The sequence below is a fragment of the Astatotilapia calliptera genome, chromosome 1 (genome assembly GCF_964374335.1).
Source record: "Astatotilapia calliptera chromosome 1, fAstCal68.1, whole genome shotgun sequence".
NCBI classification, from domain to species: domain Eukaryota; kingdom Metazoa; phylum Chordata; class Actinopteri; order Cichliformes; family Cichlidae; genus Astatotilapia; species Astatotilapia calliptera.
Window position 1 is genome coordinate 6886942 of NC_137422.1, and position 17098 is coordinate 6904039.

The following is a 17098-nucleotide window of genomic DNA, read 5'->3' on the forward strand; positions in this document are numbered from 1 at the left end:
GTCGTGGTGGGCCTGATCTCTGATAACAACGAGACAGCCTACCTGAAGGAGATTAGGAATCTGGAGAACTGGTGCCAGAGGAACAACCTCCTTCTAAACGTCAGTAAGACAAAGGAGCTGATAGTGGACTTCAGCACTAAGCAGGAGAGGAACTACCAGACCCCCGTCATCAACGAGTGCCCAGTGGAGAGAGTGGACAGCTTCAAATACCTCGGAGTTCACATCACGCAGGACCTGTCATGGTCCTGTCACATCAACACCGTGGTGAAAAAGGCCCGACAGCATCTCTACCACCTCAGACGCTTGAGAGACTTCCAACTGCCCTCCAAGGTGCTCAGGAACTTTTACTCGTGCACCATAGAGAGCATCCTGACGAGAAACATCTTAACCTGGTTCGGGAACAGCACCATGCAGGACAGACGAGCTCTACAGAGGGTTGTGCGGTCAGCTGAGCGCACCATCCGCTCCGAGCTCCCTGACTCAATCTACAGCAGGCGGTGCTGGACCAAGGCCAGGAAGATTGTGAAGGACCTCAGCCATCCCAACAACAGACTGTTCTCTCTGTTGAGGTCAGGAAAGCGATTCCGCTCCCTGAAGACCAACACAGAGAGACTGAGGAGGAGCTTCTTCCCGCAGGCGATACGGTCTCTCAATCACACCACCACACAGTACTGACCCACACATATAGTTCTTACACACACACTGGACATTCTGGACATTGTTTTCACTTCATCACTTAAATCACTTGTACAGCTGCTGTTATTGTGTATATATTTATTTATATTTCTTCATACATTCTTATATAGTTCTATATTGTGTATTTTGTTGTACAGTTATTTTATACAGTTATTTTATATATTTTATCTTATTCTTTCCCAGTTAAATTTACCCTTCATTCTAATTTGTGTTGTACAGTTATTTCATTTTTAACCTTAATTTATATTTTATTCCTTCCTAGTTAAATTTACCCTTTTTAATTTTTCATATTTATTTCCTATCTTATTCATAGCCTTTTCCTTTTTTGTTTTCTTTAGGTCACGAGCAGTTGTCCAAGCATTTCACTACATATTGTACTGTGTATGACTGTGTACATGACAAATAAAATTTGAATTCTTGATTTTACATCCTTCACTTTAATACTTTACCTATTATTGCTATACATATATATATATATATATATATATATATATATCCATAGGTCCCTCATCCTATTCATGTAGCCCCTTCCGCCGGGGTTGCGTAGTAGCATTCCAACAACGCCCTGTTTTCGTCTCTTGCCCACCGATGCCTTCTTGTTCCAGTAGCCCACTTTTCGTCAGGGTGCCCTGGTTCCTCAACACCTGACGCGGACCTTGTTGATCCGGGCGACGTCCGAGCCGGCATGCCTTCATATTTATTTGTCTCGCTCATGTCTGCGGTAGGCTCGCTTAGCATAGGGGGTCTAGCCTTAGGACCCTTACTGGATACAGACGCCCCAGGCAGGAATCGAACTTGCGATCCTCTGTTCCAAAGGCGTGTAGTCAATATCAGGAAGAAGGAACACGAGAAGCTGGAGAAATACCAAGGGCTCAGAGAAGAGCTCGAGAGGATGTGGAGGGTGAAGGTAACGGTGGTCCCCGTGGTAATCGGAGCACTAGGTGCGGTGACTCCCAAGATAGGCGAGTGGCTCCAGCAGATCCCGGGAACAACATCGGAGATCTCTGTCCAGAAGAGCGCAGTCCTGGGAACAGCTAAGATACTGCGCAGGACCCTCAAGCTCCCAGGCCTCTGGTAGAGGACCCGAGCTTGAAGGATAAACCGCCCGCAGGGGCGTGCTGGGTGTTTTGTTTTTATTTTTTTATTTTATATATATAGCAATAATGATGTGTGATTCACAAGACAATGTAAACCAGTTTATTTAAAAAATGTTTTTAATGCAATAATTGTTGCCAGTCACAGGCAAATTGAATAGATGTAACTGTTTTTTCTCCACTTTCTTTATGTTTTATTAAACACCATCACCTTTTCGTTAATTTTAGAATTCTTTTTATTTGGATAAATACCCAGAAACACTTTTTCCCTGTGATCAATGATAGCCGTATTTTCAAACGAGCCAAGACCACACCATCTTTTTCACACTCAGGTTAAAATATGTTTATTTTAACAAAGACCTCACAATGTTAAAAAGAAGAACAAGGAAGAACTGCATTTTTACAGGAAGAAACCTCCAGCAGAAGGAAGGAGGATCAGGGAGGGAGGGAGGGATCCTCAGGGAGGATCAACCAACCGCTGCTACTAAAAAAAAAATTATAGCAGTCTAAAGCAGCGGTCCCCAACCTTTTTTGCGCCGCGGACCAGTTTATGCCCGACAATATTTTCACGGACCGGCCTTTAAGATGTCGCGGATAAATACATCAAAATAAATCTAGTACCGGTACCGAAAAAAGAAGATTTATTCATAACACACCTGAAAAGACCCAGGAAAACTGAGTTAACGATAAAAGCGATAACAAAATAACCTGAAAACCGATAAAAACCCTGAAAACCATACATTTCACACCTGAGGCTCAACTCTCGCGGCCCGGTACCAAACGACTCACGGACCGGTACCGGTCCGAGGCCCGGGGGTTGGGAACCGCTGGTCTAAAGTATCCTCTGAGATTTCAAGTGATTAGTCTGCAGAATCTGTTAATGATTACAAAAAATTATCCCACGAATATCCTCTTACTGGTTGAGAAGAAAAACACTCTGCAGTTTTACCTCCAGGGCGTGTGTATATTGTTCCAGTCTCTTGTCGATCTTGGAAACAGGAAGAGGTGGCAGTGTCTTCTTTATGTTGCTGGTGCTTTAGAAGAATGCATAAACAAGTGAATCAGTCATGGCAAAAGTGTAATTCTGTCTGATTTTAGCATGTGGTACAAACTCTTTATGTCCTTCCAGAGGAAAGTTTGGTGTTTCTACGTGTAAATGGTGATGGACATCATATCACACTGAAAGAAAGCTTCCTGCACGTGTTAGATTTTGATCATTCTTGTGTGTGTTTTTTATTGGTAGGCCTACCTTCTCCTCAGAGACTCTGTTCGCTCTGTGATCTGAGGAATGGAAATTTTCTGTTTATTAATTTGCATTTCGCAGATCAACAATTTAAACAGGAGTAAAAAACCAAACAAAAAGGAGACACAAAAACTTCAATGTTCTTTCACAAAGGAAATCAGCTGTCAAATAATATTCTACTAACAATTACATAATTCCTGTCTTCATGACAGTCCAAAACATTACTCTGATAAATTCTCTGTCTTCCTTCTCAAGTCCTCATCTCAGGTCCATACAACAAAGATAGTAAATGTTCCCTCTTCAACCAGGTTCAGTTTAACAGGATAAACCTTGATCCTATAATGTTTCTAATAAGAGTTGTTCAATACTTGACCTGTTAGACCTTTTGCAAAACACTGCAGGCAATTTGTTATCAGAAAACAAAGGTGTTTTATGCCTTGTTTTTACCCTCTGATAGAAATCCTTAACTTTCTGAGGCCAAAGTCATCTTTAACAACTCCCAAACCCAACCCTAACTTTAACCCTAGCCCTAGCCTTATATGTCATTTTTGTTTTTATTGAATTGTTTTTCCAAGTCTTGACTATCAGGGAACAAGGATTATTCTAATTGACACGCATGACTCCTATTTACATTTGTTTAGAAAAACGTCTCTTTTGACATTCTTCAAAATATCGGGTTAGTCATATGTCATGACTTCAGGGGGTTAAGTTACCTAATACTTTTATTACCGAGACAGATTTCACTTTGCAGCTGTAGGTTTTTCCTCTTGTAGCAGGTCAAATTATCAGTAGTTTTGCAGTCTTTCTAATAGCAGTGCTGCCAGATTCTGGGTGTATCAGGGTGTGTTTGCTTGAGTTTGCTTGAGAGTAGGTCTGCTGTTTTTCATCCTGACTCACCTTGAATTTACCATCTGCTGTGATGCGGCTGCTCACTTCATCCTGTAAAGAGACAGAGTAAGCTGAGACACAAATTCCTATAGAAGTCAGTGACACTGCACCAAAAGACACTGCAAAATAAAAAAATATATATCTCTGTGGTTCAGAGTTCATTTTACCCTTTCCCTGTTCTGAACTTTTTAACATCCATCAGGTCACCAAACCACTGAGGGTTAATGTTAGGGTGGTATAAACTTCAAATTTCAAAGAGGTTTTTTTAACCAACAATAACAGGTTTTCTCACCATTTAAAAATCCTACCAATAAAACTGTGTCATGCAGTTCATGGCTGCTCTTTAATCAGTGCAATCAAACCTTAAGTTTGACAAATGACTCTCTTCCATTGCTGCACAATAGGTCAGCTGACACATGCAGGTTACTTACTGGGTAAAACTGTATGAGGAGTTTCTTTTGGGACATCAGGAGGCATTAAAGAGACAATGGGTTTAGACATGATTAATACAATGTAACATAATAATATGAGGTGCCATAAGGAACATTATTACTGAAACGCTCTCTCACACACAACTGAAACGCTCTCACACACACTACTGAAAAACCAAGGCATTTCACTTGAACAGGAAGGTGTTTCAGTTAAACAGGAAGGCATTTCAGTTAAAAAGGAAGGCATTTAAGTTGAACAAGAAGTCATTTCAGTTAAACAGGAAGGCGTTTCAGTTAAACAGGAAGTTGTTTCTTGACAAGGAAACTGAAAAATGTGGTAGATTTCAAACAAACCACTACACAGATGTCTACTCAGCAACCTGCTAGTAGCCTAAGCGAAGCAGCTGCATTACTTAATATATAAGCCTCAGCATAAGTCAAAATTTTGAATAGCAGACACGCATTATCCTGGTTAATTTTTTTTGGCATATGTGCTTTTTGTCTTTTTTAGCAAAGAAAAAAATATCTTAAAATTATTAATAAAACCAGGGAGAGAAGGCTTAGTGTTCCTCCATTTAGCACAATGGATATGATATTTACTCAAAAGTATGATGATGTTAATGATGTCTGAGACACCCAATGCTAGACGATCCATGTAAAAAATTTATGATGTAATTCAAATAGTGGCACGTCATTAATATTTAGGGAAATCCAATTTTTTAAGTTGGACCAAATGCATTGTGTGATAGGGCATAGAAAAAAAAGATGTTCTAGGGTTTCATTTTCATCAGTACAAAAAGAACACTGATCCACCTCAAAGCCAAATCTCTTTTTTTTTGAAATTCTGCCACAGGATTAATTTTGTTTATTACTTTAAAGTGTGTTTCTTTAACTTTAGGTATAGGCTATTTCATAAATTTTTAGTAGGCTTTATCCAGTGTATATGAAATAACTAAATTAGAACCATGCAATGTAACCATTCTGTTGTAACTATGAAATATTTTGTCTTTGAAGAAACTACTAATAAATTTATTATTGCATTTTTATCAAACAGCTGACATTGCCCTAGCAATAAATTTGGGAGCACTGATGAGAAATTATTGTATATTATAACATTTTTAATCAAATGAAGCAGAGGCAGTGGGACCAGTTCACACAATTTGTTATATTCTCTTTGAGAACAGTTTAGACAATATTTTTCTGAAAAGTCTGTGTAACTTAGAATGACACCGTTATCATCCAACAAATCTGTTATGAATATAAGCTTGTTTAAACCAGTCGCTCTCGAAAATTGATTTTTGATTAAGTGTTATTACCCTATGATTTCATAAGGTTTAATTATGGGGAGAAGTTGTGGGTATAACTCATTATCTCAGATTTTAACCATTTAATTCTAAGGGTGCCAACCATAAATTCTAATTCTGGAGTTTTGATACCACCTTTATTGTATTCCTTCACAAGCTGAGATTTTCAATGTAAAGGGTTTTATTCCTCCACAAAAATTCGAAAATAACTGTGTTAGCCTTATTAATGCTTTTAGAGGAGATATATAGAGAATGACAAGGATAAATCAATTTGGAGATGCCTTCAGCTTTAGATAGGATGTTTCTGCCAAAAATAGTGAGGTCTCTGGTTAACCAATGGCTAAGTGATTTCTTCATCTCCATGATACAGTTAGAAATATTAGTGTCTTCTCTGCTAATTGTTTTTTTTTTTTTTTTTTAGATATTATCTACGGAAGCGTAGAGCTGCCACCCAGGCAAAAGAAAAATACAAGTGCATCACGTTATAACGTGAAAAGTTTGTTGTTCTAACAAGATACTTTTCCTGTTTGTACAATATACTTTTCACGTTTGAACAACATAATATCACGTTATTACAATATACATAATTATCACGTTCGTACAATATAAATATCATATTGTACGAACGTGATAATTATATTGTTTGAACAATAACGTTTTCACGTTATAACATATATTTTATTGGTCGAGCATGATATATTGCCGTAAAGATACGGAAGTGTAAAACATAGTGAAGTGGGTGACAGTGCAGATCAGAGTGCGAGAAAATGGCTCGTTTATTGGAATTAATTAAGTTCTATTTTATGCTTGGATTGAGGCATGGGGAGATTTTGCTGTTATTGAGCAGTTTGGACAGTATTGTGATAAGCATGCGGACACTTAGAAGAAACCTAAAACACATGGGACTGTACAGGAGAAAGAATGAGTCCGATCCGATTGAGGTGGCACGATTTCTTATTGATCAACTGGAGGGACATGGGAGGCTCCATGGATACAAACTACACCACCTGAACTGCATTCAGGCAGGTTATGTTGTCACGCAGAGTACTGTGAGACATTTACTGAAATATCTTGACCCTTACGGTGTTGAGCAACGACGCAGAAATCGCCTAATGCGACGCACGCATGTAAATCCTGGACCAAATTTTATGTGGCATGTTGACTCCTATGACAAACTGAAGCCTTTTGGAATCTGTATAAATGGAGCTATTGATGGCTTTTCGAGAGTTATGATTTGGCTTCATGCCTATTCAACAAACAATGATCCCAAAGTCATTGCTGGATATTTCATAGCAGAAGTTGAAAAGAGGATGGGAACACCTGCTAGGATTCGCTCTGATTTGGGAACAGAAAATGTCATAATGGCTGAGATGCAATGATTCTTGCGCTGAACTATGGATCCGAACGTCAGAAACTGTTTTATTACTGGATCCAGCAATCACAATCAGCGTATTGAAGGCTGGTGGGCCTTTCTGAGACGACATCATGCTCAGCACTGGATAAATCGTCTCCAGGAACTAAAAGACCATGACTGCTTTTCTGGATGTTTTTTGGACAAGCAGCTCATATTGTTTACGTGCCTGAATGTCATCGAGGTATGTAACCATGTTTATATTCTTTTAATGAGTCATTGTGTGTGTGTGTGTGTGTGTGTGTGTGTGTGTGTGTGTGTGTGTGTGTGTATGTGTGTGTGTGTGTGTGTGTGTGTGCGTGTGTTAGAGAGAAAGAGAGACACGGAGAGAGAATAAAAAGTTTGCTTTAACACCCACGCACCATCCCTATTATCACTCCGTTCAGGATATGAAAAAAAATGCATATTTCACTGGCCAGAAACATAAAATCGCACTGTCTAAAACAATTCACGTTTAATAATTACTTAAAATTTTCCACAGTATCACGTGTCTACCACTGTTATTCTTGTTGTTGAGTATTTTTGATAAACTCTGTTTTTCCGACTGCTTTTGATTGATTGATTGATTGATCGTACTTTATTCATCCAAGGGAAATTGGGTTAAGGCTGCCAGCCTTGCCAGCGTGTTCTTTTACTGATATGAGATTTTTAAATTTTTAATATTTAATAGGAAGAGCTGCAGCAAGTTGCACATATGTGGAACACCCACATAATACGCAGAAGCAGAAATGCAGTTGCTCCAAGTGGACGTCCGATTCTCATGTACACCATCCCTCATCTCTTTGGAGGACAGGATCATCTGAAAGAGGTTTCTCGGGAGGCAGTGGATGCTTGTAAGAAAGAATGTCAACAGAGAGGAGGACCTTATACCTGTGATGAAACCGTTTTCAGCTTGTGTTGCCTTATAATGTCAGAGAACTTCTTACTTCCACCAAGCACAGCAGATGAATCCATTGAACTGTATTTCTTCCTGAGAGCCTATATACTGAAGGACTTATAAACCTAAATATAATTGGGCTTTGGGAGTTTTTACGCATATATTTTTGGGTACAATGTTTTATTTGTGCAATAAACAATAGAAAAGACATTCATTATTATTTTGTTTGGATTTTCGGTTCAAGATAGTAGCAAGCAAGCATGTCTAAATATATTTAACCAAATCTGCGTACTCCAACCTTTTGGCATTTCCAATTATTTTTTAACTGAATTTCTATTATATCTGATTTCTGTTTTAAGACTGTCGAAAAAACATTTTTTAAACTGCTGATCCTATACATTATTATTCATGAAATATTGTTTTCAATTTTACTGAACACATTGTGCAACTGCTATTCATCCACGAACAGTTTCTTGTAAACTGGTAAATGTACAAATTCTGCATTATGTAATAATTAACAAACAGTGTTAGATGTTAACCTCCCTTTTATTTGTGTTCAAGGAGAAGAAAACACGGACTCTTGATAAACACTACAAAACTTAACTTATGTGCCAATTTTCTGTCTTTTATTCCAGTCAACTATTGCATCAAACACATTGCCTTCCTATTGCCTATGTTCTAAACAAATGACTGGTGGAAAGGTAAAAAAAATATACTTGAAATTAATTAATATTAAGTCTTTTGAATTATTACTAAACAAAACATCCCCTCTATAGCAGACATTTTGTATCCTACAAAACTGCACCACAGACCTGTGGAAAAGGACCTTGACACATGATAAGAACTAATAATAAGCATAGTTCACCTCTTGCTGCTAACCATATGAACTTATTAAACATAATTAGTTAACATTTAAACTAGTAAAACTTTTAAGTATGAAAACTTAAACTGAAATTTACATTTTTCATGGTGGAAACAAATTGATGTTGTCCACAATTTTTGAAAATAAATTCAAATATGAAATAAAACACTTCCCTGAAATTTAAGCTCTTTCTTTTTTTATACAATGATGTGTTCCCTGTTTGTGGGTTTAACAAACTTTAGAGCTTCATAGCCAGTCATTGTTAGTGCAAACCTTTCATTCTTTGGTTTAAACATGATGGACTTTAATCAAGCTATGCTGAACTCATAAGAGCTTTTAGCAGCCAAAACATTGTCCAGTTCATTTCGTAGTTCTGGGTAGGACGTGTATGTCCATGGTAGTTCCAGAAGAGGGCCACATGTGTGTGCCACAGGTCGTCGTGCCAGTCCATCCACAGGCGTGAACAGTACCTCAACCTTGTCAACACAGATGACATCTGACCCAGTAAGAAACCTGAACATCCTTCTGAGCCCTGTATCGTCAAGTCCTCTGATGTACTGGTGCAGAAATCTGAAGCTCTGCTTCTCTGCTTGAGTGGTGGGAGAGACAGTAAGCAACTTCAAAAGCTTTCTCGTTGTTGGCTTTTTATCCTCATACATTTGTAGGGCATCTTGTGGGCTTTGAAAAGCTTCTTTTAGGAAGTAGCTTGCAACTAAGGACATTTTCTCTGCGGCATATGCTGGTTTTTGGATTAATTGTTTGTGTGCGACTTTCAGAAGAAGGCCTTTTAAGTTCTCTTTGGTTGGAAGCACTGATACATCCAGGCGATCCATGAGATCCAGCACTTCATCCCTGTCTTCATCTGTAAGATCTTCTTTTAGTGCCCTTGTTATCAGATCCCTATCTGATTGACTTAGGTAAAAGAGAAGACTTTCAAACAGCAGATCATCTGATACTTGATTCTCACCGAAGATGAGTGCCACTGTGAAAACAGGAGCAAGGCGACAAGGGAAATATCCATGGTCTTGAAATCCCTTCAGTAAAATTCTACCCATGGATTTCCACTCTTCTTCCTTCACACACTCTTCACCAGTGTGTGAATGTGTGCGTGAATGGGTGGATGACTGGATATGTAAAGCGCTTTGGGGTCCTTAGGGACTAGAAAAGCGCTATATAAATACAGGCCATTTACCATTTACCATTTCCTGCCATTTCGGAGACAGTGATGGCACTCTGAACTCCTCTCCTTCAGCTGTGTTGTCCACAAACTCTGACCAAAATGCAGCATACACATCTCTTGATATGCCATCTGCATCAGCTCCTTTTTCATCAATGTAGGTGTATTTTAGAGGGTGTATGAGGAGTGCTGGATCTTTGAACTGGCTGATCATCTCCTCCAGAATAGTAATCCTGTGAAGTTTGATGGTAACACAGACAACATCATATGATCCTGCAGAGCTTATTGCTTCATTGCTTATAGATGTATCTGGACTACTGACTGCTGTGTTTGTTGGAGGAAGTGTAATGGATGTGATGACCAGATCATCTTCCTCAAACTGCAGGAATGGTTCATCTATTACAGTGTCATCAAGTTGACAAGGCAGAGGCTCTCCAAGGTAGGGTCCAATCATTACCTCAGATGTGTCTAATAATACATCTTCATCAGCATTCCTAGATTCTGATGATGAGATCACAACAGTGTGAGAAGCTTCTTAATCTCCTTGATGTGAGTCAGTCAGTTGTGTAACATTGTTTACATGTGTTTTCCCTCTATCATAAACTTCTTCATCATCTTCATCATTGGAAAATCTTCTTGTGCACAAGTAAAATTTCAACATTCCCATTTTAAGTGCTGAATAGAGTTCTCCAACTGTGACATCTTCATCAAATACGGCTTCTTCCTGATAGTCTAATATGTCATGACTGAACACCTCCCATCTTCCAAATTTGCTTTTTCCACTTGGAAAGAAAAGATCTTTTGCATACTGTAATATGTCAGCTTTTTTGGAGTCTTTGGGCACATCAAAGGTCCTTGTTCCTCCTCCTCTGTGCTTTCTCACTTGCTTACCTTCATGGATCCACCCTAACTCAATTTTTCGAGTCTTTTTCTCAGCTCATTTGTTGTTTTTTGCATATGTTCTTTTTCTCTTAGAAACAAATGCCTCCTCATGATCAGATTTCTTCTCATTTTCATTGATTCCCATCTTTTCCTTCAATTTTTCGAGCAATGAGTTTTTTCTTGATTCCTTAGTACTTGCACCACTGTTTTCCAAGCAGAACCGTCTGGCAGCTATCCGGTCACCATATGTTGGGATGTAACAAGACAGGGTCTTGTCATCCATGAAATCAATCACTGTGGCATCAATCTGTAATAACAGAGATATTTATTACTATACAGAAGTACAAGGTATGCCTGCTGCCACACCACATGAGGTACCTCACTAAAAAAATGTATGTACATTTCACATGTGTTTTGATAATTGTCTGTTATTATTTTAGTGGCAGCCATCAATATTTAGCATTTATTCTTTTCCTCTCTCTATGCCAGCAACATTAATGAGATTCTCTAACATGTTATTAATAGAAATATTACAGTATATACAACGCCCACCTTTGAAAAAGTAAATTAGTATTCACGTATCTTTCAGTTGCACAGAGCACAAAGGGTTGAACTCAGTGTTTTTTTTTTAAATTGAAGCCAAATATCAATATAAACACAGTTTAATTCATTTGTTTTTAGATAAACAAGGAAACATTGTGCATCACATAATATAGCGATATATTTAAGAAACCTGGAATCTGCATACGGGTTAAGTAGTAACATGTGGTCATACAACGACCCAGTTTTATACAGCGGGTTAATTTGTTTTACATTCTCCATTCCATATTAAAGATCCACACCAATGCAGCCTACCGTTACGTCCTTACGCAGTCAAAGCGAGAGAAGCGAAAACCGCTGTGGTTGTTAACTAAGCAATATGTCACATTTTTAGACGCTGTAACTTCGTAAAAAGCGAGTTTTACAAGTTTCCCCCTCAAGAGAGCACTTACGTGTTCTTGTAGCATTCGTAAGAGACAGTCCTCAGGTACACCACGATTCCAAAGAAATCTCAGAAGTGGGCTATCAGTGTTTGTGTCCATGTTGAAAGCAGGGCATTCAAAGTTAAGTGCCAGTTCTGAAGAGCGTGAGCTCTCCACAACTACCATGGATTTGGGTTTCCGAATGCAACACGTTTTACGTTCTTACAATAAAAAATGTTATTGTAATGGTATTTTTTTTAACGTTTGTACAATATATGATCACATTCGTACAATATGATATTTATATTGTACGAATGTGATAATTATATTGTACGAACGTGATAATTATGTATATTGTAATAACGTGATATTATGTTGTTCAAACGTGAAAAATATATTGTACAAACAGGAAAAGTATCTTGTTAGAACAATAAACTTTTCACGTTATAACGTGATACACTTGTATTTTTCTTTTGCCTGGGTGGCAGCTCTACGCTTCCATAATTATCAGCACTATATATTTAACTTTAGATTCAACTCTAACCAAAGCTATTGAGGAGTCAGAGCTTGTATGAATTGGTAGTAGTTCACATTTTTTGATACTGAGAGATAAACGAGATGCTTTAGAAAAAATTTAGTTTTCTCTACCACGTATTTATCTTTCAAAAAAATAGATGTATCATCTGCGAAGTGACTTATTTTGAAGTCTTTATTAAAAATTGATATTCCTTGTATGTCTTTAGAATTTTTGATTAATAGTGTTAACAACTGTATATATACCAATATAAAAAGCTTAGGGGAAATAGGACATACTTGCCGAATTCCCTGTTGCACCTTGAATCCATTCCTGGATTCAAGGAAGCTAAAATATTGTTAAGTAATGCGGCTGCTTCACTTAGGCTACAAGCACAGCCATCCCCAACCCCCAGGTCCTGGACCAGTACCGGTCTGTGAGTCGTTTGGTACCAGGTCGCAAGAGTTGAGGCTTGAGTTTGAAATTTATGGTTTTCAGGGTATTTATAGTTTTTTTTTAAATTTTTTATATCGTTTATATTGTTAACTCGGTTTCCCTGGGTCTTTTCCCGTGTGTTATGAATAAATCTTCTTTTTTTGGTAGCGGTACTGGTTTTATTTTATTGTATTTATCCAAGACAACTTAAAGGCCGGTCCGTGAAATTATTGTCGGCCATAAATGAAACGTGGCGCAAAAAAGGTTGGGGACCGCTGTATTAGCAGGACGCTGAGTAGACATCCTTGTAGTGTTTTGAAATATATCGCTTTTTCCATCAGTTTCCTTGTCAGGAAACAACTTCCTGTTCAGCGGAAATGCCTCTGGTTTCAGTGGAGTGTGTGAGTACCTTTCAGTAGTGTGTGTGAGAGCGTTTCAGTAGTGTGTGTGAGAGCATTTCAGTTGTGTGTGTGAGAGCTAAAAATTTCAATAGTGTGTGCGAGAGCGTTTCAGTAGTGTGTGAGAGGTAAAATTTCAGTAGTGTGTGTGAGAGCGTTTCAGTAGTGTGTGTGTGAGAGCGTTTCAGTAGTGTGTGTGAGGTAAAATTTCAGTAGTCTGTGTGAGAGCGTTTCAGTAGTGTGTGTGAGAGGTAAAATTTCAGTAGTGTGTGTGAGAGCGTTTCAGTAATAATGTCCCTTACGGCACCTCATACAATAAGACTTTATCATCAGAAGTTCATTACATTATATCTGAGCAATTAAACATCATCATAGGTAAAAAGTGCTGGGTGCAACTGAAGCTGACCCAGACCGATCCACGTGGTACACACCTGCTTCATTGTTAAAAAATGAAGAAGGAACTAGTCCATCTCAGATGAGTTGCAACATCCTCAAACAGAACCAAGGGAATTTTACAAGAAATTTAATTTTTGAAGGAAACACTTATAAAATCTGTAAAGTAATCAAAATTCACTTGCACATAACATATCACATGAAAACTTTGCATTGAACTTTAGCTTTAGTTGTTTTCTGTATTCTGATTGAACAATATGTCAATGCAGGAACAGTACAATCAATGTTCCCTCTAATTTTCCATGTGTCTGAGTGAACACCAGGGCTGGACTGGGACCAAAAATCGGCCCGGGCATTTTGACTAGAGACCGGCCCACCAGAGGAAAAACCATAAAGCCTTTGAATGAAAACAAATGCTGTTGTCACAGTGATGTACACTGTCTTGTTGGTATATATGTATCAGTCTAATACATCATCCTCCCTATTCTGGTATTCTAAACAGTACCCGAAAGTAGACTGCTTGGTCGAGTTAACCTCCTGAACTATCTACAACCCATGGTGAAAACCTGAAATTAAGACTGAGAAGACTAGAGGGGAGACATGATCATTACTGATTACTGATGACAGATTTAGATATATTTTCATAAACCATTCATTTGCCACATCAATAAACAGCATGGCAGGGCAAAACATTTTTTCTAACATGGCAACCTTTAAAAAGCGATAGGAGATAGAAAGACAGGTGAGAAAGAATAAAACTTAATTGACTTTTTGATGGCATTTTACACACAGTACTGGTACAGTATCTAGAAAATGTGGGTAAATACTGGCATCATATCACTTGGCATCATCACTTGGCTACTTCTGAAGAAATTATGATGGGACCCTAAAAAAAATTACTATGTACCATAATGGATTTCTATACATTTTACATTAGATGAAAACGTTTGTTGTAAGATTGTAAGATTGTAAGATTCAGATTATTATTTTTTTAAAGCGAGACATATACGTATATGTAATCTGATTACTTTTTTCAAGTAACGAGTAAAGTAAAGTTTCTTAACAACTTGCCATATCATTTTTTGATTGGTCGACATGGTACTTTTTTCGACCAATAGGAAAGGGTGCGGGTGTTTTTGGTTTTGTTTTTGCTCACAGGCGGAGAGTGCTTTCGAGCGTTTTTTCTTATAGAACGTTTCTTCCCGCAGTAAATATAAACAACGATAGTATTCAGGAAGAAAACCAAACATTGCACATATTTTTTAATCATAACTCTGGTTTAATGTGGCCTATCAACACAATTTAAAAACTGGTATAAAGTCCACACTTTTTCCGTCAATTGTTCCGTCTGTCCTGCTCACATCTCCAATGGTTGTACACGTTGTCATTAACGTGGCTTCACTCCACATCAGCCACGCCGCTTTGCTAGCTAAAACACCGATGTCGGCACATAAGGACGCTGTCATAGCCTGCCGACGACGTGGATTAGCTGCGTATATACGAATGTGAATCCCATTATTGGCTGGACTATGGGATAAGGTGGCATCGTTCTAATCCCATACGGGAGCAGCCAGTCACTTACTTGTGGTGTAATCTATATTGGTGAATATCATGCGCCACTAGGCGGCAGTACTTACCCTTCTAGACAGGAAGGATGCTATGTGATGGATATAGAGTGAGCTGGAATAAACATGGTGGGATTCCACGTTATCGCCTAAACGAGGAGTTTTATTAAAAGAGCCCAACACAACATGGTGTCAGAAGTGCACTCGCTCTAGGCGGCGAAGAGAGACAGTGGAAAAAATAACCATCAGCTTGGCGAACGGCTAGTGACGAAAATGACGGAGCAAGCAGCAGCGTTACCGGCGACTCCTGGCCCGGTTACGGCAGCTCCACGAGCGGCTACTTTCACCATCAAGCCACCGGAACCGTTCGACTTCGCAAAGCCCCAAGAATGGGAGAAGTGGATCAGACGTTTAGAGCGTTTCAGAATGGCAAGTAATCTGAATGGTTCAACTGATGCTAACCAAGTGAACACATTAGTATACTGCATGGGAGACGAGGCTGACGACGTGCTAAGGGGACTAGACCTAACAGACGGGCAGCGCCAGCAGTACGATGCGGTCAGAAACGCATTTGACAGACATTTTGTCCCCAGAAAGAATGTGATTTATGAAAGAGCAAAGTTTAATAAGCGAGTACAACAGCCAGCGGAAACAGTTGACTCCTTCATAACAGCTCTATATGCTCTCGCCGAAAACTGTGAATATGGTGAACTCCACGATGAACTTTTGAGGGATAGGCTCGTTGTGGGTCTTAAAGATTCATCACTGTCGGAGAGAATGCAGCTCAACAAAGATTTGACGCTAACCAAAGCTATCACAATGGCGAGACAATCTGAGGAAATAAAAAGACAGCAAACTGACCTCAGAGGCGACAGCAGCACAGGCAAAACAGCCATGGATGCCGTGCATGTCAGAAAGTCACAGCCCAATAAATTCAGAAGCAGAGAGCAAACGCAGTTCAAGCCACGAAAACCACAAATAATAAAACAAGAGAATAAAACGTGTTTTAAATGTGGAAAAACACAGATGCACCCGGCAGCACAGTGCCCAGCTAAAAATGCAGAATGCCACAACTGCGGGAAACGTGGACACTATGGGAGAGTTTGTAGGTCTACAGCTGTGCATGTGGTGGCAGCAGTGCTTTAAGTGGGCCGGTACGCGCCGGTACTCAGTACCGCCACTTCTAAATATAGCTCTTGAGAGTACCGCCACCTCTCCATGCGCCCAGAACGTGCTTTTAGCGTACCGGTACTCTCATTTGCACATCTGTTATAATCGTTTGGCTGCGCTGCCGCTTTTCAGAGCGCCCTTCACAAGCACGCTTCCTAATTCGTCCCACCGAGAGCAGAGACTACATTACCAATGTGTTTTACAAGTGAAAAGCGCATGCGTCGCTTTTGCCGTTGTCATGTCAACTCAACGTGGTCCGGAGAGGGTGTGTAAAACGCGCAAACAGCTGCTCGGTTAAAATACAAAAACAATGAACACTTAATATGCTCTCCTGGCTTCAGACTCTGAGTAGTAAAAGAACAAGGTCAGAATCAGAGGACTCGCTGGCTGACACCCCACCAAGCCAGAATGATATCGCTGCAGGTCAGACGCAAGCTAATGAAAGCTGCACTAGTGCCGCAGCCGCGGACGACGGCACTTTTTGCGACGACGAGGACGAGAATGACACCATTTCTACCGATGACAACAGCCGCGTTAGCGAGCATGAGTGGCCAGAATGTTGGTCCCAAGCACAAGTCCGGTATTTCTCCACAAATTACAAGTGGCTGATCAGCAGAAATCAAAAGTTGGGTCGTAGTGTGTGTAGTCAAGTTTGTGCTCGCGTGGACATGCAGCAAGGGCAGAGAGTGTCGCAGGAGTGGAGTGGGTGCTTAATCTCGTCTTTTGGAAGGGACAAGGCTGCACAACAAAACTCACTACGAAAGAAAATAAAAGAGCACAGAGACTCAATTTATCA

At 39.4% G+C, this 17098-nt stretch overlaps 1 protein-coding gene across 3 annotated transcripts in view; it reads right to left on the reverse strand.

Moving 5' to 3' along the window:
- The window catches only part of lsp1b (lymphocyte specific protein 1 b), a 61901-nt gene that overhangs the window by 14000 nt on the left and 30803 nt on the right, over positions 1-17098 (reverse strand). The window contains exons 7-10 of one of the 3 annotated variants that reach the window (XM_026155610.2): positions 4353-4376; positions 3931-3972; positions 3040-3071; positions 2740-2824 (exon numbers count right to left, since the gene is read on the reverse strand). The exons of 1 other annotated variant lie outside the window; for it this stretch is intronic. In XM_026155610.2, the coding sequence (XP_026011395.1) occupies positions 2740-2824; positions 3040-3071; positions 3931-3972; positions 4353-4376 (183 nt within the window). The remainder of the gene's footprint in view (positions 1-2739; positions 2825-3039; positions 3072-3930; positions 3973-4352; positions 4377-17098) is intronic. One more of the 3 variants, XM_026155689.2, reaches the window with a different exon arrangement.